Raw genomic sequence first — 27,074 nt, 5'->3', positions numbered from 1 at the left:
AAACGCTTCGTCACTATCATTGGTTTTTAAACCGCCTCGTCGGCGATTCCACCAATCAGAGAGCAGCTGCAGTTTCGAGCGCTGCTGCGCTGGTGGTGTTTAAAATCTCGGCCGTTTGTTCAACGCCGAGCCTGGCTTGTTAGCTTGCCGAGCTCTCTCTTCGACCCCGAGAAACACCCCTGAGCCAGGCAGATTCGGTCGCCGTGCACTGCTGTATTTCCTCGAGCAGAAAAGTCATCCCGTAAGAGCTCAGTTTACTTCTTCGCTTGTGGCTCGCTGTCACTAGTGTTTTAGGGTTAACGTATGAAACGTGCGAAAACTGTCTGAAGGGGCTACGCAGGAAGCTCCGTTGGGGTTTGCAGGTCGCTGCCGACTTTGAGGCGCGTAGTTCGTGGTGTTCGTTCAATACGAGACCTATTGCGCCTATCTGACTCGCATATGTCGCTAAAACGTGGTACATTGTCGGGATACCACATTCGCCGCGCACGTTTTACTGTGTGTCATTTGACGACTGCTTTGTCCGCTGCGCAGGTTCACCATGCCCACCCAAAACCGAATCGTTAACTTCAAAAACAAGGGCAAAGATCAGCAGGTGAGATGACGGTGACCTTTAGGGTTGGACGTTTGGCTAATAATAGGTGGCCCGACTGTGGCCCTCTTTTCTTTGCAGGAGATGCGCCGGCGAAGGAACGAAGTCAGCGTGGAACTACGCAAGCAGCGCAAGGACGATCAAATCCTCAAAAGGCGAAATGTCAGTTTCAGTGAGGACCCAGTCAGTCCCTTGCATGAACAGAACAAGGTGAGTCGATACGGTGTCGAAGACAGCCTGAATTTTTGAATTCGTTGGCTCGGAAATCCCCGCCATGCGCGTGGCGCGAGGGAAGTTGCACATGGGCCCTTATCGGTTCTTAGAATGTTGTCGCCGTCTTGTGTGTAGACAACCAATACGTTCTGCACGGCGAGAAAAATATATTTGGACATTTGCAATGGCCCAACTAGACTTCTGCCATCGGCAATGACAATGCTTTGGCAGTTATATAAGCCTGTTGCGTCCTGTGCGTGATGCGGTGAAAGACGCCTGGTGGCTTCTAGCGGTTCTTAGAATGTCTTCTTTTTGTGTGCAGAGAGTTTATGCATTCTGCACGGCTACCCAATAACGTAAATAAACAAAAAAAAATAAAGCATCGGGACACATACCATGGCCCAGCAAGACTTGTCATTCAGTAGTGACAATGCTTCGCCAGTTACGTAAGCTTGCTCTCGTGATCCGTTCGCATTCAACGCCTCCTTGCGCGATGGCATGCTGACGAGTGTTCATTTGAAATCGCGTGTCACTGGATAAAGTATGGGATTTCCTCTCCTTGTCTCGTTAGTTTCCTACATAAGGTAAAGCTGCTGTCACATTTAAAGTCATTGCTGTAGGCAAACTCCATGTGTTAATTTAACAAGATATACATGGAAAGGTCCATTGCAATGAAATGCTCTGCGGTCACGATATCAATAATATTTCAAAGTAGTGTGCGCTTTCTGCAATGAAGTGATATGGCAGTGTTTGGAAGATGTTGACATCTTGAAGAGTCCTTGAAAGTGTTTCTAACAAAAACAAGTGTCTGGTTATGATATTCTTATGAGCTCGGCAAAGCTGCCACAGCAACGGCTTGCTTACGTTGTGTGGTTACTTGCCACCATCTGACAATCGCGAGCTTATCTTTGTGGCAACAGCAGTAATTTCGCTGACTGGCATGTCTTGATTCACTGTTTGACCAGCCAGCTACAAGTGTGCTCAGTGCATTTGAAGTCTGACGGGAGGGCTGCAGCTCCAGGGAATTTTCGCTGGCGTGTGTAACAATTTATGTGCAGCCGAGCGCCATAACCATTGTTGTGGCAGAATTTTTCAAATTGTTCATGCAAGATCCACATGCTGCACCTAGTGCCATCTCATTAATCAATGGGACGATTCTGCCGGCCTGTGAGCAATCAATAAATTTCGATACCAACATAGGAGGCGCAGCTTTACGAAGCTTCACGACTTTCAAATCAGTCTATTTAGAGGTATGCTAATTGACAATTCTTTTTACTAGTTCTAAGCGAAGGGGCAGGCCCATTTGCGCTCTGCAAAACTACTGGCAAGTATGCAGTACCCTTTTTAAATTGCACAATGATTTTTTTGCGACCAAATTCAATACTCATGAGGTGTTTGCACCATTAGTTCGGAAGGTTAGGGTCATTCCATTCTTTCAATTGCTGCATCTCAAATTGATGCACACACAGCACCTGTCGGACCTTTAGCCAGGAATTTTTTGGGAGGGGGAGGGGCAGGCCCTCATGTCACTACCCCTGGCTATGGGCCTGACACCTGTTGATTCAATTTACGTGAACAGCAATGTCATCTACCCCAATTTCAATAAGCGGTCTTCTTTGTTATGAGGTCATGATAGTGTCGAACGATGTTAGGCCTGTGTCGGAAGCGGAGAGGTGTTGAATAAAGGCACAAAGGATTGCCCTTAAACCTTATAGGCTTGAACATATGCTCCTATAAATTTGACACAAATTCCAGATTTATACAGTAGGATTTGTGGCTATGGCTACTTAAAAAAGTATTGGCACAGCTGGAACTAGTTTGGTTAAAAACTGGAAACGGCAAAGCTAACGTTTGAACTTCGAGGAAGAAGCTGGCCTACCAAGCCTGTGTGCCTGTTCTGCTTGGACGACATGCATTTGGCAGGGACATGTCTCAAGACTAATTTTAAGAGATTTCGGGAAAATTGTCACGTGATAAGTTCCCATGATTTTGTCCTGTCCTCCCTTTTTTCTTTCATTTTTTTTCTGGTTTTCTTCAGTCTAGATCTCCGTTAATTATGTTCTTCTGCATGTGCTTCTCTTGAGGAGGTGTAGATGTCCGAGTGCATGCTGGCTTGCAAATGAAGGTTTTCGTGAACGCTATGCACAGGGGTTTGTCTAGCATAAATGGCTTGCTGTTGAAATATGGTACTGACAACCATTCAGAATGTCGTATTTAACCTTAGTGGAAATGGGGAAAACTAACTCGTAAAACACCGGGCAGTCACCGCAAGATGTGAACTCAGTCCCAGTTGAACAATGGCAAAAGCTGCAGCTGTATCAGCACTTGCATGTGGTGCAGATGACTTGGTGAAGGCACAGAGTATACCCATGATACTTCCAGTATTGCACAGTGGTTAGATTTCAAATACCCAACCTATAGGAAAATGTTTGCGTGCATTAGCTCTCGAGAAAAGTCTTTGGTTGCACAAAAGGACTTGCATGTACAGAATCTAAAAATATAAGGAAAACAAGTGTAGGTTGTATTGTAACTTACACCCCTTTGATGAAGCTCAATGTGCCGTGCTGTGGTGTCCATTTGGCTTTAAGTCAAATATTTTCTCTTCAGATAGTTTGTTGCCTGTAGTACGCTTTAGCATCGTCTTCAAAAGGTTTAAGAGAAGGAAGGGGTGTCCTCTGCTTACTTTTTTTTCTTTTGCATTCCTTCTTGTGGTTCTTGCACATCCCCTGTGCAGGTTCTTCTCAATGCTTCTTATCCTAAATTTTTGCATTGCCAGCCTGCTCCACTGGTTAATCCATAGCAAGCTAGGTAGGGCCATGCTTGTTCAAATGATCGTTCTCGTGTGTGTTTACCACTGTGTGGGTACATTTGTTGCATTTACTACAGCTTCCACAGATGCTGCTAATCGTAAAATTCTGATGAAAGATGTTTCGTTGCCCCGCCGCTGTGGTCTAGTGGCTAAGGTACTCGGCTGCTGACCCGCAGGTCGCGGGTTCGAATCCCGGCTGCATTTCCGATGGAGGCGGAACTGTTGTAGGCCCGTGTTCTCAGATTTGGGTGCACGTTAAAGAACCCCAGGTGGTCGAAATTTCCGGAGCCCTCCACTACGGAGTCTCTCATAATCATATGGTGGTTTTGGGACGTTAAACCCCACATATCAATCAAAGATGTTTCGTTTTGCTTCATGACTGGCAAGCTTTCCACTGCACTAAGGGAAACTAGTGCCACAGGTTGTCGGTCCCTGCAATGGTCATTCTAGTCATCAGGCAGCAATAATTTTTAACTGAATAGCCTTTTAAGCTGACTCTCTGTTCAACTTCAAGGGAAGTTTTTTGCGAGCACACAAGAGACTTGGTTGCTTCTTCAAGCTGTCGCAAAACGCCAGTTATCAAATTTGCGATATCACTGCTCCTGCTTGGAGGCACATGATTTGCGTTCTGGTAAGCAAGCCTCGCCATTCATACGAAAAGCAGCTTGTCGGTTGGTCTTCCAAACCAGTCGACACCATCAAGTTGTCCAACATCCTACTCTGTGGTGAAAAGGCTTCTACGCTTGACTTCAGTGAGCTGTTTTTAGTTATAGTGCACCGACTTGTCTCCTTGCTTTGCTGCAGGGATCGTTTGCTTCTGTGGAGGAAATGGTTGCAGGGCTGACGAGCCCTGACCCAGATGTGCAGCTGATGGCTACGCAGTCTGTGCGCAAGATGCTGTCTCGAGAACGACACCCACCCATAGATGCCATGATTCAGGCTGGAGTCGTACCTGTCCTTGTGTCAGCACTAGCCAATGATGCTTGGTAAGCATGGACATGTTGCAATGCGATATTGGTGCTAATTCCATTGTGTGTTTTCCTGCCAAGACAACAATGAGAAATGTTTTGCGATCATTGTTGGCTGTAATGGGACTAATTGAACCAGCAAATATGAAATCTGAATATTTTAAAGGGGCAGACTGGTCTTTTGGACCGAAAAGTCGCAAAAAATTCAATTTTTAAAATTGACATATTCGGTTTCTGTAAGTATTTTTATATCTGTGAATTTTCATGCACCAGGAAAAGGTAATTTTCATGTAATGTCATTCTAACTGCCCAGATTCCTGGTGCTGTTTAGTTAACATGCAGAACCTGCGAAAAAATGGGGAACAGACTTCGCGGCTTCTTGATAATTGGCTGGCTCCTGTGTTAGAAGCTCTGCTACGAATTTATAAGCACCTTTACGAGGATTGCAAAACATGTGCACCATGATTGTTGCTTTTTGAAGAAGCTGTGTTTTCAGTTCAATTTTTCTCAAAAAAAGTAAATTTACGACTGTTCAATTTTGAGGCCTCAATATCCCTGCAGCTAGGGCACGTACAATTCTTTTTGCAATGGAAACCTGTATGTGTGTATAATGCAAGTATGGGAGTAGAAGTTAGAGCAGAATCCTTTTTAATTAATTACTCATCAAAATTGTAACACAATTCCAACAGCTTTAGAAAATGGATAGTTCATTTTGCTGTAAAGTAACCAAGAAAGGCCTAAAAACAAGAAACTCTTGCAAACTTTCACTCTAGTCTATGTTGGCATATTTTAAATATCACCTTTAATTGAGCACTTTTTTTATAGCAGCCTCAAACAATAGGGGGTGAACTTAAGCTATTGCAGGAAGAAGAGTTGTAGAAAAACTAATTAAATATTTGAATTCAGCAGAAAAAACTGCGTAATACTCTGCAGTTTGATCAAGACCACTGAAGAAATAAAAAAACTCCCAAGGATTTCCCCGAGGGTGAACATGGTTAAGTGCGAATACGCGGGGTGATGTTATGAGGGGTATTTATTAATTTGCACTATTATATTTATTAATCACACTATGGTGCCTTTATGGTGCAATGGTTCCTGGGAATCGCAATTTGATCACATGGGGGAGTTTACGTTAACTCGCTGGCGAATGCCAACGGATTTTAACTTTACTCCCCCTCACGACCCGCTCTCGACGGGAGACTGAGAGAGAAGGTGGGCGCACGAGAGAGAGGGGTGCGCGCGCAGCTGCAGCGAGCGAGGAGAGCGGAGGAGAGAGCGAATGGGGAGGGGGTATAAGGCGCGTTACTGACACCGATATCAGCGTCGCGTCCGTGGCTTATTCGGTAGAGCGTCGCGCTGCGGCCCGCCAAGTCCTCTTTCTTTTAAAGATAGAGAGAAGACTGCGGACGCCACCGACGGCGGTGGATGGTTTGGGGGGTCGCTTATAAAGTGTATTCACACTTGAAAATGTCCAAGACCAGTCTGCCCCCTTAAAATAGTAGAGCTGTGTGAATACCAAATTTTGGGTGTGAAGTGAATTTAGATATTGAAGAGCATTTGTAAATTGAATTGAATATTTTCAAAGTTTACTAAATTTTAATATTTCTAAGCGAAATTGCAGGGGAGAAATGTTTGAGAGAATTTCTAAACATATTCGTATGAGATAGCAACATCAGTGTTTCTTTTGGCTAGGTAGGTGAATCACTGGCGGGCTGATGTTTGATAGTTTTAAGAAAGAGGCAATGCTGAGGCTGAATTGCTTTTATGTACATGATTTGCTGCACTAAATTGTTGCCAACACTTTGCACGCAAAAGGTGAAGATGCTATTTCCTCTGCCTATCCTCCTCTTTTCAACTTCAGTGGGGGACAAGTGTGCTCCCTTCTAGGCTAGAGTTCCAAATCTGCCTTGTGGATGTCAATGTATCTGAAAACCTTGAATTTTGGATGCTAAAACTCCTCTGCATCTGATTTTTAGATTTCCTGCCCAGATTTCAGGTCCAAAGCAGCATTAAAGGGGTACTGGCACAAAAACCATTGGCTTCGTTTTTTTTTTTTTTTTTGATGAGATACGTTGCTGGGGGCGTGTTGTCATGACACGACACATCGTTTGCTGCAGCACCCTACAGATAATTAATTACAGGCCCATCATTATCGACCAATTTCAGTTTTGATTTGAGAGAACTCCAAAAAGTGGGTGCAACCGTCGCCAGCTAGCTTGCGCAGCTCTTGACCACATCAGCACACAGAACTGTGACACACTTCTGCTCGGTTCGCATCAAAAATTTATTTCCAATAGGAAATGTGACTACTATGTTGCCAAACAAAATTTCTAAGCGTGTGCCACAACCATGCACTCGCAAGCAGCCGCAGTTAAATATATACTGCGGGGACAAACGTGACTAAAGAAAAATGTTAGCTATGACGTCGTCGTAACTTGTTTTGTTGACTGCAGTGTGGAGACGTGAGGGTAGTAGGGCGGTCCCCTAAGCGTCCCCTTCGCGAGTGTCAAGGGCTAACTCAAACTTCAAAGTTCTTTTAAGATATCTTCCCAGCTATATTTGCAGATGATATACGAATGTTTCTGGGAATCGACCCCACAGGCTAACTCGGCCGCGAAATTTTGTCAGTGCTTTTTTAATTGAGCCTTGCAGCCGCATCTGCCATCGTCATGTCGGAACCAGCATTTTCTCGAGTCAATACATTTGCGACCGTAGGAAAGCCTGGAAGGCAACTTTTTTGTAGTACAAGAGTGTAATGGGAGTCGCTGCCAATCCGTTGTTTACTGCATTTATCTTCGGGCATGTTAAATACTAGTAAAATTTCGATGTGAATGTATTAGTGAACAATATTTGAAAACTATTTGAAGTTTTGAATGTTTGTACACACCTATGAAATATATATAGCAGATGGAAATAAGGCAGATATCGGGTAGCGCACTCTTCCCACAATTCTGGTTGTAGTCTCGTGGCAGGAGGTATTCACTGAAATGCCATTGCTTGAGCCAGCAGGTCATGTCGGCTCGCTTTAGACAGCTGCATAAATTTAAATTTGTGTTTGCACCTTCGCTGACCAGTGGTTTCCATGGTGCAGAACTGGCTTTTTTTCTTTTCGTGCAGTCCAACGCTGCAGTTTGAGGCAGCCTGGGCGTTGACCAACATTGCATCTGGAACGGCAGAGCAGACGGACACTCTGATTCAAGCTGGTGCTGTGCCTCTGTTTGTGCGGCTGCTGGGCTCGCCCCACGCCAATGTGTGCGAGCAGGCCGTCTGGGCACTGGGAAATATTGCGGGCGATGGCCCCAACCTGCGAGACCTCGTCTTGCAAGCTGGCATCCTGAAGCCCCTGCTGGCCCTTGCACGACCAGACGCCCCTGTGAGTGTGAAACTGGACAATTTCCTGGAACTGTTTCAAAAAGGACCACTAAAGCAAAACGTTGGCTATTGTTCTGGGCTGACTGAGAAGTCCCCTCGTTTATATTGCTGTTTGATTTAGCACCCAAAAAGCACTTTCATTTTTTGGATTGTCGCCGGAAACCCGAACTGCCTCAATGTCAGTATAACATTTGGTGAAGCTGTGTGAATGTGCGCCGCATCAGTTGGTGCAGCAATGTGAAGGGCACCGTTGCTACTGTCCTTAATTTTTTTTTTTTCTGAGCATTGCCCAGTTTGCAACGCGTCTTGCTGAATGCGTGGGGCTTGCAGTATTCGTGCGAAGGTAATTGCTCTTTCCAGTGCTACAGAGTTCTTTTTCTTTGGTGTCCCTTCAAGCCAGGTTGTCATTTTCTGATGGGGTTGAATGAAGGAAAGTTAAGCCTGGAAAGGTTGCAGTGGCCAGTTGTAATTTATGCCTGGATGTGGCTCATGCAGGCACCATTCATCCGCAACGTTACATGGTCCCTCTCCAACCTGTGCCGCAACAAGAATCCTCCTCCACCCTTTGAAACCATTCGTGAATGCCTTCCCGCTCTGGCACAGCTCATTCATCACACTGGTGAGTCTCCACTTTTTCATTGTGTACGTATTGTAAAATATGAACATGGTGGCAGAAGTGCAGTAGTCAATGGAACCTCGTTAATACAGTAGACTCCAATTAAATTAAACCTCAAGGGACGAGGAAAATGTTTTCTTTAAGAGGAGCTTTGGTATTGAGAGATAAACAGAGGTATAATATTCAATTGGTAAACCAAACATATTTCGGGCAGCTGTTCCATTTAAGCAACAATTTAATTTAAGATTGTTTAATTTAATAAGAATCTACTGTACATAAAAAACTGTACTTAGCTAAGTGTACTATTAGAATAATTAAAATATCATGCAGTTTTGTATGTTTGATATTCGAAAAAGTTGCAGCCATGCTGCAAAAGTGAAGCAATGAATGTGATGGCAACAAATTGGAATGCCACATGAATAATTGCAAGCAGATCCAATGTGTCCTGCGTTGCCCATGCACAAATTATCAATATGTACTTGCAGGTACAGATGAGTGTGAATAAATGTCTGTTGTTAATTCGCTATGTCTGAAAAGCACACCTTTTTTGCAAACGGAAACTGTGCAGCGAGTGTAGTATTATTTGTGCACCCGGTAACTACAGTGGAACTCCATGGGGCAAGAAAACTTGTTTCATTTACTAAAAGTTTCATTTATGTAAAGACCACAAAATGAATGAAATATTGCTTTATTTCAAAAGCAACTGTGGCTGACTGAAAAAAAAATTTTTGGAAGTGCAGTGGACTCCCATTAAATGTAAAAGCCGCATAAACGTAACTATCTAGGCACATTTAGTTGGGCTACTATATAATTATAAAAAGTTTCCGGTAATCGGAACATTTTTTTGCTTACATCGGTTAAGGGGGCACACGGGTTTTTGGACGAAAAAAAACCGTCAAAAAGACGGCTTTTGAATTGTGGCATTTTAGAAATCTACATCTATTATTCTCCTTATCTGCCAAGTTTCCCATCTTGAAAGACCATATTTCAGCCGTAATATCAATTTAAAACATGCCAGGCGGCCAATTTTTCATCTGTGCAGACGCTGAAATGGCGCACGTTCAATTGCCGCGCTCGCGTTAACTACCTCGTATGCGGACATCTTGGTCGCGTTGGAAAGGGCCAGTTTTCGGCTTCAAATATCGCGCACTTTCCACTCCGTTAGGCCTATGGTTGAATACAAAAAGATCGCCAAAAATGCGAGAAGCGCACATTCTCATTTGCTGTAGCAAGCACGTGACAAAATAGTGCCATGTAGTTAGCTGTCCTCATCCTCAGCTGTCTGCTAAACGCTCTAGAGGTGCACTTCGAGGTGCCATTTTGGATACGGCTCTTAGGTGGCAACGCGCTACTGGGCCCTTCCCTCCATAAGTTTGCTTCCAAGCACAAGTATGGAAAGAGGAAGAGGTCCATTCTCGCTAACCTCCACAAACGCCCTGCCTCTTCGCAAGTTGTGGAGAACGACCCGCCGACTGCGCCAAGCGATGGCACCGATGTAGCGGATGACGACGAGCGAGGGTTAGGCCTAGACGAAGAGCCGTCAAGTGCGTGCGACCAAACCGCCAGCCGCATCCGTCGCGATACAGTTATGCAGACGCGTTCAAATCTGCAGCTGATAAAGAGCCGACGAGCAACTGCCAGAGCTCGCGTCAACCGCGGCAGTAACCCGTAAGTTGAACATTCTGTCCGCTAGCGATGTCGCGACCGGTTCGGTCGATGATAGTTTTCACCATGTTGTGTTTGGATTCGGTGAACGCGCTTCTTCTGGAGCACATGAAGTGCGAGACTTGCGGTGGCAGCGCGAAAATAAGCTGGAAGAAGCGAGAGTATGGCCTTTCAGTCAGTCTGGTGCTCACGCTCGAATTGCAGTGACTAAGGGTCTGCATGGAGCTCGCCGCGAGTGAATACCAGTTCCAGTGGATGGAACTCCGAAGCTAAATCCGTTCGCTATAAATATTCTGGCTTCGCAAGCAATGCAGAGCACAGGCAATCGGCAAACGGCGTTTAATGATATTTTTGCAGCCATGAATATCTCTCACCGTGCGCTGCATACAAAAACGTGGCAGATGTACCTAAAAACGAAGTTGATGCCTGTCGCAACTCGGGCAGCAGAGACTCTCGCTACTGAGTGCGCGAATTCTATCCGGCAGCTGTACAGCACATTGAATTTCAACTACCCAGGAAACATCGCCGTTTCCTACGACGGGTCTTGGATAACTCGTGAGCTCAGTTCCTACATTGGTGTCGGCACCATAATCGAACTTTTCACTGGAATTATGTTGGATTACGTTGTACAAAAGTGGATGATGCAGCATATGAGGAGTGGAAGACCAACCACGTGTGTCAAAAAAAAAATATTGATAAGAAGGCAGGAGGAATGGAGGTGGAGGCAGGCATCATTTTATTCAAGAGGTCTCTTGAAAAGCACAGCTTTAGGTACACCACAGTGCTGTCCGACGACGATAGCCGTACATTCCTGGCCCTGAAGGAGGCCAAAGTGTACGGGTTTATTGAGGTTAATGTGGGGTTCGTTCTACCTAGATTTCATTGTATTGTCGACAGCGTGGACTTTGGAATATTGAACTTTGTCGCAATATTCGTCTTCGAAAGGTTGTTGCGATCAAGTTCTTAAACGATTTTTATTTTCCTTGCGAGCGAAGGTGCATTGTGCTGCCGTTTTTTTTTTTTTGGTTTCATCTCAAGTTCATGATGAGACGTTGATCGCTGGATTGGCTTAGCTAGGCTAGCTTCGGTCTGTTTCATGGTTGAGCCTGCCGTGGGTACTTCTGCCGTTCATGGATTTTCGCCCGTTTTAGTTTCATTGAACGGATGTAAGCGGGGAAAAAAATGTTCAGATTACCAGAAACTTTTATCATTAAATATATAGGAGACCAACCAAATGTGCCTAGATAGTTTCGTTTATGGGACTTTTCTTTTTGAGTTTTGCATGAGAGTCCACTGTGCAGCAGAATCGTTCCGGTGAAAGCCCAAGGCGTTTGATTCACCCCACCGTGAGAGAAGCACACGAGCGTCTACTGCTCGCTGTCCTCTTCGTCGGGCAAAGTACGCATGAGAGATCAACGCATGAGTGTGCGTCGTGATCAGGCGACGTGCACTCTTTGTGCCATCTTGCTGGTAATGCGGAAAACACGATATTTCCCCCAAAATTTGCATCGCGAGCGGTATGTTATAGATATGAATAGTTTGCTTTTTGAACGTTGAAAGAAGTGCTCCTTCGTGTCTCAGTGGCGAAATTCCATGCGCTCACAAGCAAGAGTCCGGACGTTCGATTTTGTGTGCCGGAATCTTTCTCTACAAGCTTTTTCTTTCTTGCGTTTTCGTATATATAGATACGTATACATAAACAGTGAATGGCGGCAGCCACTGACGCTGGCAGCAAAATCCAACCGAGTGTCCATCGGCTGGAAAAGTAATTCAGAGTCCTCCATCGGGCATTGCTGTGAACATTTGGTAAAAGTGCCAATGGCGGAGACACCAATGGGCTGGCTGTGAAAGCCGGAAATGGGCCAGGTTCCAGCCATTCTCGTTTTCACTCTGCAGACCGGGAAGTGATGGGGGATGCTTGCTGGGCCCTGTCATACCTGACGGACGGTGCCAACGAGCAGATCGAAGAAGTTGTGCAGCAGCCTGGTGTGGTGTCCCGCCTGGTGGAGTTGCTGGGCGGTGGCCAGCACCCAGTGTCGGTGGTGACCCCCGCCCTGCGTGCCCTGGGCAACATAGTGACGGGCAGCGACGCACAGACGCAAGCAGTGATTGATGCGGGTGCACTCGTGCCTCTGCGCGCTCTGCTGCGCCACCCCAAGGCAAACCTGCAAAAGGAGGCCGCCTGGGCGGTGTCCAACATCACCGCGGGTACCGAACAGCAGATTCAGGCTGTCGTCGACGCCGGCCTCATTGAGCCTCTGATTGAGGTTCTGGCCACAGGGGATGCACGCAGCCAGAAGGAGGCAGTCTGGGCTGTCACCAACCTTACCTCGGGTGGCTCTCTCTCCCAGGTGAGCTCACTAATTGTTTTAGTAGGGAGCTTTCTTTTGCAATGCAGCTGGTCAACTTTTCATTGAGCCGTGTAGATGAACCCGCAAAGGCACTCTCATAGCCTTTTTCTCTTTCACTGTCGGAACACATGCACTGACTTGCTGGTATGGAGCAGAAAAGCTGCTACCTGAAGTGCTTTGAATCTACCAGTGGAATTTACCATCAGTTTTAAGGGGGAGGGGGGGGGGATACACTGCTCTTAAAAAAGTTTTTTTACTTCTAGATTGATTTTGATAAAACTTGGGGAGCTTATGTATGTATGCATGCTGATTTTAAATAGGCAAATAGTTTTATTGTATGAGGTGGAGTTTTTAAAATAAAAAAATATTTCATGTGCCTTTTGGGGAGCAAGATTTTTTCGAAACTAAGAAAGCTACAACATAAATTAGCATATCACAATAATTTGGAATCGGGACTGTGTGCAATGCAAGAAAAGTGGATGTTCTAAATCAATTTGAACTAAAGTTATTGTATATTGAACATTTAGAACAAGTCAACTTGAAGCTAAGATTTCATTGGAAGGTGTCCAACATTCCATGAATTTGCTTCTAGTGGGTTTAGGACACCTATATTTGCATTACAATCAGGTTTAATTTTAGATTGTTTTGATACGCTGATTTACTTTGTAACTCTTTTAATTAGACAAACACTTGTTCCCCAAAAGGCACGTGAAATAGTATTTCGTGTGCCTTTTCAGTTAGTATTTCTGTTACTATTAACGTCGTGCGAAGAATGCAAACAGATTAAAATGTGCTCCGCGTTGATCACGTGAATAAGTGTCTCAGTTGTTACTTCCCTGTGTCTGAAAAGCACGCCTATTTTGCAAACAAACTGCAGCGACTCCAGACTCCTGAAGGGTCTCTCCTTTGTGGCTGAAGGGTCTCTCCTTTGTGGCTCAATGCTGTCACGGTCTCAAACATTTTGGTACTTTTTTTCTACAATTTCTGAATTGCGTGTTGGCACCACAAGAAACGACTGCTGTTCACTGAACATGGGGGCTGCCATTGCTTGATAATGACTGCAATAAAACTGCCCTGCTTTGCGACTAAGAAGCAAGCCAGTCGCAGACATTCTGAAGGTCAAGCTCAGTTGGCTAAGCAACTGTTCACTCTGCAGCTCAGTGCACTCGCAGAACAATGCTTTTCTTTACACGGTTGGCCAGTGTGGTCAGTAGTCAGAGCAATTGTTCGTCCGCATTAATAGGGTCAGCCAGTCGCATCTAGTGGGCGATGAGCGATGAGAAAAGCATCAACCACGATACCGCGCCTGCATCTCTGCATTATCGGATACCTGCTGACAGCGGATAGCTGTTGATGCAACTGCGCAGTTTTTTGTGCACAATGGTGCCTCTGTTTGGTTTGTTTGTGGAAGCCACCGTTCTTTAGTGTTTCTTGACGTGGTGTCGCTATGCATGTATGAGAATCTACCCATGGACGGAGTTTTGAATCTCTGAGGGCGCAATTCGATCCCAAAGTTGTTTAGGTCCGCCGTTGATTTGGCCGGCATAACCTTCTGCTGCTTCCCCGTCGTGATTCGACCGCAGGTTTAGCGAGGCCGAATTTGTCGTAATGAACGAGTTTTCAGTCATAGAACAATGTACATTTTGGAGGGGACCAGATGCTGTGGCCGATTTTACTGTAGTCAGTTGCTTTCTTAGTACATCTAGTTACTAAAATATTGAGCATTTAAGCATGTTTTTCGTTAATTTGGCATGCAGTGTAAGCACCCTTATACATCAGAGTTAAACAGTGTCAAATATTTTGCCTAAAGATTTCATTGCTAGGCGTTGGCACGCTGTCTGAAGTGAATGACACCACGTACAACAAGTACGGAGAACACAGTTGCTCGTGTCTGTGTCGTACCCAAGCAGACTTGCCTAAGAAAACTGCAGGCGCACTTGTATCACGCATGGTCCTTTTCTTGCTTTAGTCTGTCAGCTGCAGAACTTCATGAAGAGTGTCTGTAAAATCACTCGGAAAGTATGAGTTGGAAAATCTCAGTTGGTGAATCTGGCACATAGCAGACAAACCTGATACTACGCACTCTATTGAAAAACTAGCACTGGAAGAAAAAAATGACGAAGTGCACTGCACCCGTGCTACCGATTATAACGCACACCTTTTTTTCCCGTTAAGCGAGTTCATAATTCGCATGCATGTTAGAATCGTGTACGAAAAACATGAATACGGTCATTCTATTGCCATCGGCATTTCCAAAATGGCCGCCCCCTACACGCGTCGGCATGGTGCGTCGGCCATTTCTGCCTATGTGTTTCCCATGTGCATCACATTGTACGTGTGCTGAGGAGTTCGTCATCTTGTAGTGCATTAGCATCGACGGCATGGAAGGGCGGACTCTAAAAACTCGAGTGCACCACGATGGCGCTTTTAAAAGAAAAGTCATCGCGTGTGCAGAAACGGACGGAAATCGGGCTGCATCGCGGTCGTTCGGAGTTCTTGAAACGTGCGTGCGGGACTGGCGGAAACAAAAGCAGAAGATTGTCGACATCAAAGCTTCACACAAAGGCTTCAGTGGACCACAGTAGGGTCGATTTCCGCAAATTGAAGAGCTGCTCGGCGAGTATGTGCTTGAGTAGCGAGCGGCACAGCGGCCAGTGACGACAGAACTGCTCCAAGTGCGGGCTATGCAATTAGCCTTAGAAAAAGGTCTAATGCGGAGCTAGTTTAAAGCGAGCAGTGATGGCTAGCTAACTTTATGAAGAGGAAAGGCTTTTCCCTCCAAAGGTGAACGGGCATATGCGAAAAGTTTTGCAGAGGAGTACAGTCGCCGACCGATTTTTCGGACCTGGCGGGGACCGAAAAAAAGTCCGAAAAATCGAACAGTCCGAAAAATTCGTTTTCGCCAAAAATTTGAAGTTTATTGCATCAGGCAGGTTTAAATAAGTCCTTGATGCTGCCTTGCCTCAAACTACGCTTTAAGGCAATTTGGTTTGCCCGTATTTGCGCCAAGGTGACATCGTCGCCGTAAACGCTCGACAAAATTGTCACCGCGTTGGCGATCTCCGCCGCCGACCGCCATCCGGCGTCGACCGTTATCCGGCGACATCTAGCTGCGAACGTCCACTCTCTATTAGCTTGATTATGGCAGCTTTCTTTTCCATCGTCAGGGTCGTATACTTCCCACGCTTCTTCACACCACCTGGCTCCCGCGATGGCACAGATAGCGGAGCCATGGTACCGAGAACACAAAATTCAATGCCGCAGATAGCCGCTGCGAAGCACACAACGTCTCGACGCTACGCGACACAACACGTGCAGAATGGCGACTGAAAAAAGCTGCAACGACAATAAAAGAATCCTTCTTTCGCCTCCTCCCCGTGCGATGTGATGACGATAGTGCTGACCGAAGACGAAAAAACGGCATCCATCACCGCGTCTTTTAAAAAGCAAACACGGCCTCCGAAACTTAAAATATGGCGTGAGCATTCCAATCTCGGAGGCAGGAAAGGCATCTGAAGACCAAGCTTAGCCAAGCCGACGGAAAATCCAACATGGCGGCGTTCACAATGGCTTGGGGCGTGGCACAAAACGAGCGATTTAGTCCGAAAAATCGAAATTTCAGGGGCAAATTCGCCCGAAAAATCGGTCGAAACAATGCATTAGCTCTATGGGATCCCTGACGGTGCATTTATGAAGTCCGGAATATCCAACAAGTCCGGATTTTTGGAGTCCGGAAAATCGGTCGGCGACTGTACGATGAAAAGCTTCAGTTTTCAGAGGTTTGTCCTAAACTTGCGGCACAACGGCTAGTTGCTTGTGCCGGGAAGAGGTGTCTGATCGGGAATGCCGATCAGACACCTCTTTACTTCGACATGCCTGGCACCACAACCGTCGCGATCAAGGGGGCCAAGCAAGTTCGCGTGCTGAAATTGGTCCACGGTAAAACTACAGTGACGGCAATGCTGTTACTCGTCAGATGAGCAAAAGCTTCCCCCGTACCTTATAGTTAAATGGAAGACTCTCCCGAAAGGAGTCTTTTTTTTTTTTTAGTGATGTGATCATGCGGGCCAGCGAGAAAAATGAGTGCGCGTTGCAATCGATGTCTTACTTTTTTTTGTTGTGGAAATCGGGTGTGCGTTACCATAACTCTGCATACTCACTCATGAGTACACTCACTCGCACTCATTCATACTCATTTGAATGTGGTGAGTATGAGTGAGTACTTATGAGTAGGAGTGAGAATGGACGTGAATGAGTACTTTCAGTGCGAGTATGAACATGAGTGGGTGATCATACTCGCTCCTACTCACACTCATGAACACTCACTCACGGTCATACTCGCTCCTACTCGCACTCATTAACGTGAGTGAGTACTCTGAGTGTGACAAGGAGGGAGTATGAACGTTAGTGAGTACTCATGAGTGCGAGTAGGCGCGAGTATGAACGTGAGTGAGGATGAAGGCTGAAAAAATTGCGGTGAGTAGTCTCTCAAAGTGCCGACCTATGTGCGTTATAATCAAGGGCGCTGTAGAATGAGTAAATACGGTAGGTGAACTGTTCGTGCTGTGATGGCCCCATCCGAATTTTGGTCGCACCAATTCTGTGCAACATGCTGGAATCGAACACACCTTAAGTACCGTATAGTGCGGAATATAGGTCGAGATTTTTTCCAAAAAATTTCGCTAAAAAGTCACCCCTCGACCTATATACCGGCCCTTGGCATAAACAAAGTGATCGTCTGGCAACAGGGAGTGTCGCATGTTTTTTGGGCATCAGCATCGACATCGCCTCCATGGGCCGACGCCTCTGCCGACGCCATTTTTCTTTTCTTGTTCATTTCGTGTTCGTAGAGAGTGGCGACTTTTACTCTGCGACCAGCTATGAATACCGGGACGCGGCGCCAGTTCACCGCCGCGTTTAAAAGAAAAGTTATAGAATTCGCGGAAGTGAATGGCAACATGGCGGCACAGCGGCAGTTTGGAGTGTCCGAGAAAAGCGTCAGATACTGGCGCAACCAAAAATCCAAACTGTCAGTGTGTAACGCGAGGAAGACGTCGTTTCGCGGTCGCCGAGCTGTGCACCCGGAACTCGAGGACAAAGTGGCGGATTTCGTCCGCGAGTACCGTGCCAAATCCCTTCCCGTGAATGCGGAGCTCATTCGCTCAAAAGCCGTCGAGCTCGCCCGTGAAGCCGGCCTGTCAAAGAAAGACTTCAAGGGATCCATTTATTGGGTCCGTCGCTTTATGCGACGCAAAGGATTTGCGCTTCGACGGCGCACGTCGATATGCCAGAAGCTGCCGGAGATGTACGAGGACAAATTGATAGAGTTTCAACTCTATGTGAACAACCTCCGGCGGCAGCATGGCTACATGCTAGGCCAGATCGGCAACGCCGACGAAACGCCGGTGTGGTTTGACATGCCGTCGTCCACGACTGTTTGTGAACGCGGGGCAAAAGAGGTGAGGCTTTTGTCGACCGGTAGCGAGCATTCGCGCTTCACCGTTATGCTTTGCTGCACGGCCGACGGCAGAAAGTTGCCCCCCTTCATAATCTTCAAGCGGAAGACGATGCCGAAGGAGGCCTTCCCGCGGGATGTCGTCGTCCGCGTCAACGAGAAGGGGTATATGGACGAGGCCCTAATGCGCGAATGGATCCGCACAGTGTGGAACCGGCGGCCCGGAGCCCTCCTGCAGCGCCGGAACATGCTCGTGTTGGATGCATTTCGCGGGCATTTGACAGCATCGGTGAAGGAGAGCCTTCGCGACGGAAGGACGGATCTTGTCGTCATTCCGGGAGGAATGACATCAACACTTCAACCGTTGGACGTCGTCCTCAATAAACCTTTTAAAGACCGTGTGCGTGCGCTGTACACCGAATGGATGGCTGGCGACAACCCGCGGACCCCGACAGGCCGGCTGCGCAGGCCACCTCTCGCGACAGTTTGTGGTTGGGTCTCCGAGGCATGGAGGTCTCTGCCTGAAGAGATGGTGGTGCGCGCATTCAAGAAGTGCTGCATCAGCAACGCTCTCGACGGCACCGAGGACGACATGCTGTGGGAGGCGGCTAGTGACAAGCAGTCGTCGTCGTCGGAGAGCTCCGACAGCTCGGAGGACTGTGAGGACTGACTAAAGTGAAGCAGTGAACGATTCCGCGTTTTTCTTTTTTTTTTTTGCTGGTCAAGGTAAGGGGGTCGACCTATATTCCGCCTCGACCTATATTCCGCATTATACGGTACTTTATTTACTTGCATAACGAACCCCCCCCCCCCCCCCATCTTGGTCTTTGAAAGAATAAAAAATAATTTTTTAATGTATCTGTTCACATATTTTCGGATGATAGCCAGCGTCGTTGACAATCGAAACAATGTCAAATCAAGTAGTTATATCTCAAAATAACGACTCAATAAAAGTGAAAACATGGTTGGGCAACCATGCTTAATAGTTGCGAGCAATGCGGGCGTGGACTTCAAAATTTATTAGTCACGCCTTTCGCCTTAGAGAACCATCTGTCGAATGCTGGAGAAACCTTTTTGCTTATAGTAGCGCCATGCAAGCACAGCGGTACGAAGCAAAGAGCATGGTCTCGAAGATGACGGGTGCGCAGCGTAAAAGCACACCGTGCGCCTGCCATCTCGGAGGTCATGCAAAGTACAAACACCGCCCACGGCACATTGTGCACTTGCAGCGTTCTTGCACCGCCATCCGTCGCTTCATTTTTGTCAGGTTTGTCTGAGTGAATTTAGTTGGACACCTGCTGCACAGGGCGCGTTCGGCCGGCATGCGCTGGAGCATGGGAACATAGCGGCTGGACGACACTTGGGCGTTAATTCCTGCCCGTTCATTGTGGGAGAAAACGGGAAGAGCTTCGGCTACGAAACAGATTCGTCAGGCATTCCGCGGGCCAACACAATCATGCGAAATTTTTGGGTGTTATAACTCCCATGACTATCTTCTCCCTGGTAATGAACCCTCTTCCCGAATTGGCGTCAACACTTATGAAAAAAAGGTGGCTCCATTACGCGAGTAAATACGGTATTTCATCCTTACGTGTTCGACTTTGTGGTGCGATTCTGAGTGTGCACACAGTGTTTGCAAAGCATGATCTCTCTTTAGATTTGTCCAAAATGTCTTGCTACAGTCTGCCTCATCTTAATGTCACTTTGGCTCTCACGTGCAGAATGCAATTTTTTTTTTTATTTTTTTAAGGCTGTGTACGCACTGCAAGCGGGTGTGCTGCAACCAGTCTGCGATTTGCTCACCGTCCAAGACCCCAAGACACTGCTGGTAGCCCTGGATGCCATTCGCAACCTCCTGGCTGCTGGTGAAAGGCTGAACGAGCGAGACCATGTCTGCTCTATGATCGAGGAAGCTGGTGGCCTGGACAAGATTGAGGCTCTACAACATCATGAGAATACAGAGGTCTACCGTGCTTCTCTGTCCATCATTGAGGAGTTCTTCTCAGATGAGGTGAGTTTCGTGAGTGCTGCGCTGACTGTTGGTACCTCGTTTATGTGTGGGTCACGCACTTTCACTGTCTGTTGCTTGCGAAATCTTTGATCAAGTGCCAGTGTGTCTGCAAAGTGACCCATTTCCAGATTTGAGATAGCATGCGTGGGCGTTTGTTGCCTCAAGCAGCCAATGCCATTGGATGCTGGGCCATTCAATGAGTGTGTCAGTTTCATGATGTCGGACAGATGTGATAGCAGATTGCTGTTCTCGTGAATCTGAGAAAGTCCGAGAGGGTCTGCCATAACACCTGCTGCTAATTTTTCACAGCTGTGCAATACTGTGCAATGGCGATGCTTAGAAAGCTTTGTACTCTTGTTAAAGGGCAGGTAGTGAGTAGTTTATTCAGCTTTTACACACAATCTCTTTTTTGTCAATAGTGCCATTTCGGAATGTGCGCATTTGTACAGTCAACTCTCGGTAAATGGAAATCTGTTCAATGAAACTGCTGCCTAAATGGAACAAGTACTTCTGGCAATATTGGTTTCGTTGTATTGTGCACCCTGGTCACCTCTTGGTAAATGGGACTGCTGTTAAACAACATAGTTTCCTAGTCCCTTCAGGTTCCGTTTAATGAGTGAGCTGTATTTCTGCCTATTAACTATGAGACTTTATTGTATTGACAGTGAAGTTTAGTATACAAGAACAGTTACAGCCTAGCAGCAAAGGTGCTGTGCTGCTGAGCATGATGAGATCCCCCCACTCTCGTACAACGCACAATAAAGAACTCCAGGGGATAAAAAAATAATCTGGTGTCTAAAACTATTGCCTTGGAACTGCATCATTGTTTTGGCACACAGGAGCTTGCAATTTAATTTTTCGTGCAGTAAAATGGTGAGTGTTCTTATCCATTGTATATGAATATTTCTTTTTTTTTTTTTTTTTTTCCCACATTTTGCAGTCTGAAGATTACAGCCTGGCACCTGAAGGTGGTGGCGATGCTTTCGCCTTCTCTGCACCAGCCCCCTCAGACCAAGGCTTTTCCTTTTGAGTGTTGTACAGCACCTCCGTGTACAGATTGTTTATAGCCTCATTTTAAAACACCACTTTGTTTTTCTGCTCCTTTTTTTTTAAACTTTGTATTAAAGCTGTGCATGCCTGGAAATGGCTTACATGATTTCGTTCTGCCTCCATTGTGTGGTTATAGAATGCAGATGACCATGCGCTTCCGCAAAGTGTGCACACAATTTCAGATAATGTACAAGTATTAGTGGCAGCTTATGATTAGTTGCACCTTGGCTGTAGGCTTGTCAGGCACAGCTCTAAGCTTTTTGTATTCTGTAGCAAGCATAGGCCTTGAGTTCATATTAAAATGTTTTTACACCAGTTCAATAATTACAAATGCCACTCACTGCCCTTCTGCTGTGATTTCTGTCCAGCTCAACTGTGCGTGCACTGGCTGCTTCTGCTCTAAAGTTTCGGAACAGATGGTCCTATTGGTAACAAAATAACAGCGTAGCAATAGCTGTCAGCTTTTCATAAAGAAGGTTGCTAGTCAGTGGCACGTGCAGCATGTTTGATTTTTGAAGTCTAGGAAGATGAGACTGAGCTTTTGGTTGTCTGAACAGGATACATTTTTTATAAGGATGAGGTTGTTAGATATGTATGATAATGTCTCAATAAATTTTAATGTGTGACTGCTTTTACTGAAGTTCAAGGAGAACTTTTCCTTTACTCTGATGATGGAGACTTTCCAATTGCAGGACTTGTTCAGATCTTACCCTGGTGCTACGCCCTGCTAGTGCAGTCGTTAATTATCAGTCTACGCATTTCAAGCGGTCGGTTGTAGGTGTAGTGCACCAAGTGCCTCGTCCAGTTCCTTGCGACCAGTTGGTTGGACGAAGCTTTCGAGGTGCATGCATTCTGTATGTCAGAATTGTGTATCAAATTATTCAGTCGTAATGGATAGCTGCAAAGTTGCAAAAACCTCTTTCTCTACCTCCACTTTCGCCCCCGAAGGGCACGGGCAGCCTCATCCAGGCAATATCGTACATATTGAAAAATTTTGGCATTACACTGGAAGGTTTGCCTATGATGGAAAAACAAGTGCATGTTGGCACCTTCCCTGCGACACAGGTGAGAGCACAAAGAGCCATGAAAAGAATGTTAATGAGAGAGATGTCTCTCCTTTCTAATCAATACTGCACGCTAGCAGGGTGCGAGTGTTAGTGCCAAATCGTTTTTTGTGTGCATTTACTGGTGCATAATTGTACTGGGTCCTGTCCATCATTCTTGATAGCATATGTTGGAGCTGGTAAAATGCTGGAGCAGGCCAAACCTAAAAACTCGCGGTATTTTGTATTGACTCTCGGCCAATCGGCAGTGTGGGCTCCCGAGAACGCGCGAGGTTAACATAGAGCAGCATGTGGCTTTACAAATTTCCTCAAGCTGCCCAGGCGAAAAGGCAGCGAGCACGCATTTGGATTATTTGTTTTGCGTACTGGCTTCGAGGCGCAGCACTTTGCCATTTTGAGCGTGAAGGGTTGGTTTTGCTGCACCCAGTTCTTGGGTGCAGCTGAAGCGGCTTACCCCATTTGGGCATCCGGCAATATCGCATCCACGTGGCATTTTGTCGCACTTTCTGTTATATAGTGGCTTTTGCGAGCATGCAATGTACATACACGCAGCAGTACGTAAGCTACCACTGAGACACGACGGTGTGTGTGAAACGAGTTCGGCAGACACAAAGCTTTTGAGCCATTCGTGCTGTTTCCCATGGTAATGCCAAGCGGTTCTTTTTTTTTTCTGCGAGACAAACTGATAAGCAGCATTTTAATAATAGTACTGAACCGAAGGTTCTACTTTTTTTTTTGCAGCTGGTTTGATTACTAGTGATCGATTGTACTTTGGACTCGCTGACGTCATTGGGATCATTCCAAAACTAAATGTCCCACTTGTGGTGCATATGGTGTCTATTTGTAGAGCACTGCTGTTGATAATATTGACCTGTTAGATGTTTTTTATCATTGATCTTTCACTGACTTCAATTGTTTGCCTTTAATATCCCTTTAAGGTTTTTCAAAACTATTTGCTAGTTCTTTTAACCACTCGCATGCTAAAGCAACAGTTCATGATCAGAAGTGGTTTTGATATTTGGAAGGTAAGTGTTAGCTGCCAGTAGTTAGCTGGTACTAGTCAAATAATTACAAATGCATACAGTTTAAGAATGACCAACAGGTCGTGGGATCGAATCTTGACCGCGGCAGCTGTATTTTCGGTCGAGGCAAAAATGCTGTAGGCCCGCGTGCTCCGATTTGACCTCATGTTGAAGAACCCTAGGTGGACGTAATTTCCGGAGCACTCCACTCGACATCCCTCATAAGCATATGGTTTTGTGACGTAAAATTCCACATCAATCAAATCACCCAATCTAAGAAATAGCTTTAGCCTGTACTAGTTCAGTTATGAAGAAAATGATGCCATGTTCGTGGTACTATGCAGTGGTGCGACAAAGTTAATAAAGCAATAAACTGGATATTGTTGGTCTACATTATAAAGCACTTCTTTGTTAAGTACATGTGAGCATTAAAACAAAAGGCAAATTGTCAGAAAATTTTTTATAAAGTAAAAAACATGTAAAAAAACACCACTTTCTCAATGGCGGATGTATACAAGCTTGCCTCAATGGACGTTCACTCTCTGGATTGATGCCATGACCTACGGCCAGTAACCCTGCCTCGCACAACTTTGCGAGGTGCATGAGTGGGACTATTTCTTTAGTTGCGAAGGTGACCAGCTGGCATGCTTTGGTCATCTGTGCGGGGTCTTTTCGAATTTGAGGCTAAAACGAGCCTTTTGTGCATTCCTGCCAAGATCTGGGAGACTCCCGGATTTCAACCATTCCTCAGTTTGAACGGTTGTGAAAACCTCGTGGAAATAGAAATTTCAGTGTGTGATCTGGCCCAATTAACAAAAATGCAGGTCAATCCGCTCCAGGCTTTTTGGGAACCCACCGCGTTTCATTATAAACAAATTTAGGAGGTGTTCATCTAAGCGTACAGTAGGATCTGTGTGATGCGAAACTGCTGCAGATACGAATTCGTGAAATTTCCCAGGCAAATTCCAGTGTCCACTGAGCCAAAATATAAATGTTCCAAACACTTTTCCTAAATCGTGGCGAGCGATATGAACTTGAGTACTGAAACCGTTGAACGAAGGCCGAGAACAGCGTGCTCAAAGTTTCGAGCACGCTTCGATAGGCAGTGCGTGCGACCAGCGCACGCACTGTCGTCAAGGGTGCGTGTGGTTGTTGGCACAACCGCTGTGGAAGAAACCGCAGTCGCTGCTGATGCGATCATGACAACGAAACTTGACAGAACTGTGAAAGTGTGTTCGCATCCAACACTTGACCAGTCAAAGCAACACTGCTTTCAGCAAATCGTTGAGGTGCATCCACTAAAATGTAAAAACATTTCTGAGCAGACTGAGTTGTCAGTTTGTCATGTAAGACTAATCATCATATAGAAATAAATTTTCTTGGTGGGGCCAAGCTTGAACCCATGCTCCAAAAGAGTCTAAACTCTAGGCTACACACCCACACTTGCTTAATGGCAACGCACATATTTCTAGAAAAGTTTCACTGAATTTAATGTTAGTGGACTGAAAGCCCCCCGCGACACCAGATTTAAGAGGCCACACGGAGGATTTGTACACAGCTGGTAAATTCTGACATTATTTACTGGCAAATGCGTTTCGGTAGTCCTAAGATACGCCTTCCAGAGAACAATTTCAGGCTCTCGCAAGTGAAGGCAATACTGCATGCCAGTGTTGCCCAAGAACAACTTTCTTGGAAGGGCTACAACTTTCTAGAAGAACTCTACACTGACACATCACTTTACCTACACCCAAAAGAGGTTCTGTGTGATTTTTTTAACACCAGACACAAACACAGCCATGGAGGCCTTGTAGTATTTTATGCAAGGGCCATGCATACGTCTTTTTTAACAGAATAGCATGATAAACATATACCTCAAAACATAGCCACCAGGAAACACTAGTGTCGTACTTTATGCGACAAATTTACAGAAGCAGCCAGTTCAATGCTAATTGAAGCCTGACATTTCTGTGACCCTTGGTATTTACCTTCTACCATCACATTGTGTGTTATTTCATGTCACGGGTGCTAATTCTACAATTGATGCACTTCTAGGCAGGTCAAAGTTTTCTACTAGGCTTGGGCAAATATTTTAGCACATCGAATATTTGAATGAATATTGCAGTATTCAAATTCGCTTCCATTTGAACTTGATTGGAAATTTCAAAATGTTATGAACAAATAAATTCATACAAGTCCACATGTAGTCCCCTGTAAAGGTGGTTTCACTGTCTATACAGGGAGAATCCGCCCTTCCACGAGTCCCACTTTATGGTTGTGTGAACATACCTTCTCACTTATTCTTCCATTTTTAATGGCGAATTCAACTGGTAGATCCAAAGCGGCCGCCGAAAGCCTGGAGGGAGTACTCGGATTGCGCCGAGTGAGATCTGCAAGTGGAACACGTGAATGGCCCGCGTGAGGTCATTCCGGAAGTTGTTCGCTTGTACGTCACTAAACCAGTACCGGAGACTTTCTCGATGTAGCTGATTATCTTTGACCATGCACAGGGCGGACCAGGAAACATTTCCTTATGCATCATTTCGTATAGCACGTACGGCTCATCGTGCTCGCTGCTGCTGCTGCTTGCAGAACTCAAAAAACGAGAAGCAAACCAGCGGCAGCACGTCCAGAAGTCGAACGACACCGTTTCAAGAATGTAAACATGTACGCAGGGCGACTAGACACTGCCTCAAAAAATGCTGAAGACAACCTAGCTGCCCGACTGTAGCGGAAATGACGGCAACGCTTTCTTTGAGTTTCAGCGAAATTCATTTCTGCAAGAAGGAACACACGGAAGTTCCGTTGCTGACTGGGTTGCGCCTAGTGGCTAAGATACTTACTCGGCTGCTGACGCACAGGTCGCGGGTCGAATTCCGGCTGTGGCGGCTGCATTTTCTATGAAGGCAAAAACGCTGTAGGCTCGTGTACTCAGATTTGGGTGCACGTTAAAGAACCTCAGGTGGTCGAAATTTCCGGAGTCCTTTAGTACGGTGTCTCTCATAATTATATGCTGGTTTTGTGACGTTGAACCCCACATATCAATTATCAAGTTGACTGGGTTGCTCCAAATCTGCCACATCTACCAGTGAAATGCAGATTCTCGGCTGCGGAGCAAGAAAACTTGCTCCTGCAGTAAGAGTGGAATTCGTCATCATAAGTATAAAAGGTTTTCCAGGCTTGTTTGCTTTAGGTATAGTACATTTTAAAAACGCATGTTAAAGGTTGTCACACGCATTTTATCAAAAGAAAAACCTTGATACTAATCAAAGTTGTTTTCTTTTAACCAGAAATAATGACATTTGCAATTTTTAAAGGACATTGTGCAGGTCACTTGGGTCATGACAAATGCTAATTTTTTTGTAATAGGCGATACATACTACGTCAACTTAATTTGAAACTGAACAATTCGCGAGTGTTCACTTCTAACCTAAAATTTACATTTTGCACAAGCACAAGTTTTTATTCATTTTGCTATCGTAAGAAAAAAAAAGTGAGCCTTAATAACCAAAAATATTATTCACTCAGTAGATCCAGATTGCGCGGATGCCGCGCAATATGTATCCAACCTACAACGAAGCACGAAGACGGGCCAGGGGTAAATCTCTGCTCGCCAGTGCCCGCTTGGACAAGGATCGAGCCTGCTTCGTCGATGCTGCTTCGTACATTCAAGAAGAAGCCTTCTCCTCAGTGGTCGTCGACTGTGATTGCAGAGTCATCAGCTGCGCTACCATCCGCACTTCTAGTTCCAGCGTTGCAGAGCAGGTTGCCATTGCTCTTGCATTGACGGACGGTGTACATGACACAATTTATTCAGACTCCAAGGCCGCTATCAAGGCCTTCCAGATGGGCATGGTGGCTCCCCAGGTCCTACAGATTATTCAAAAAGTCA

The 27,074-nt window shown here is 45.8% G+C and overlaps 1 protein-coding gene across 1 annotated transcript; it reads left to right on the top strand.

Moving 5' to 3' along the window:
• The first annotated feature begins 68 nt into the window (after window positions 1-68).
• LOC119174394 (importin subunit alpha-5) lies at window positions 69-21,193 on the top strand. The gene is made up of 9 exons (XM_037425276.2): window positions 69-241; window positions 532-592; window positions 671-799; window positions 4,416-4,597; window positions 7,697-7,952; window positions 8,447-8,570; window positions 12,129-12,583; window positions 19,789-20,049; window positions 20,990-21,193. The coding sequence occupies exons 2-9, from the start codon at window positions 539-541 to the stop codon at window positions 21,077-21,079; spliced, it is 1,551 nt and encodes a 516-aa protein (XP_037281173.1). The 5' UTR covers window positions 69-241; window positions 532-538; the 3' UTR covers window positions 21,080-21,193.
• Window positions 21,194-27,074: the final 5,881 nt, after the last annotated feature.

Source organism: Rhipicephalus microplus, chromosome 5 (genome assembly GCF_043290135.1).
Source record: "Rhipicephalus microplus isolate Deutch F79 chromosome 5, USDA_Rmic, whole genome shotgun sequence".
NCBI lineage: Eukaryota > Metazoa > Arthropoda > Arachnida > Ixodida > Ixodidae > Rhipicephalus > Rhipicephalus microplus.
Note: the sequence above shows the minus strand (reverse complement) of the source record. Positions and strands in the feature narration are given on the sequence as shown.

Coding starts and splice junctions, on each gene's coding strand:
- LOC119174394 (XM_037425276.2), top strand. CDS start 539: ATGCCCACCCAAAACCGAATCGTTAACTTCAAAAACAAGGGCAAAGAT. Junction 7,953..8,446: donor TTGCACGACCAGACGCCCCT/GTGAGTGTGAAA, acceptor TGGCTCATGCAG/GCACCATTCATCCGCAACGT. Junction 8,571..12,128: donor ACAGCTCATTCATCACACTG/GTGAGTCTCCAC, acceptor TTCACTCTGCAG/ACCGGGAAGTGATGGGGGAT.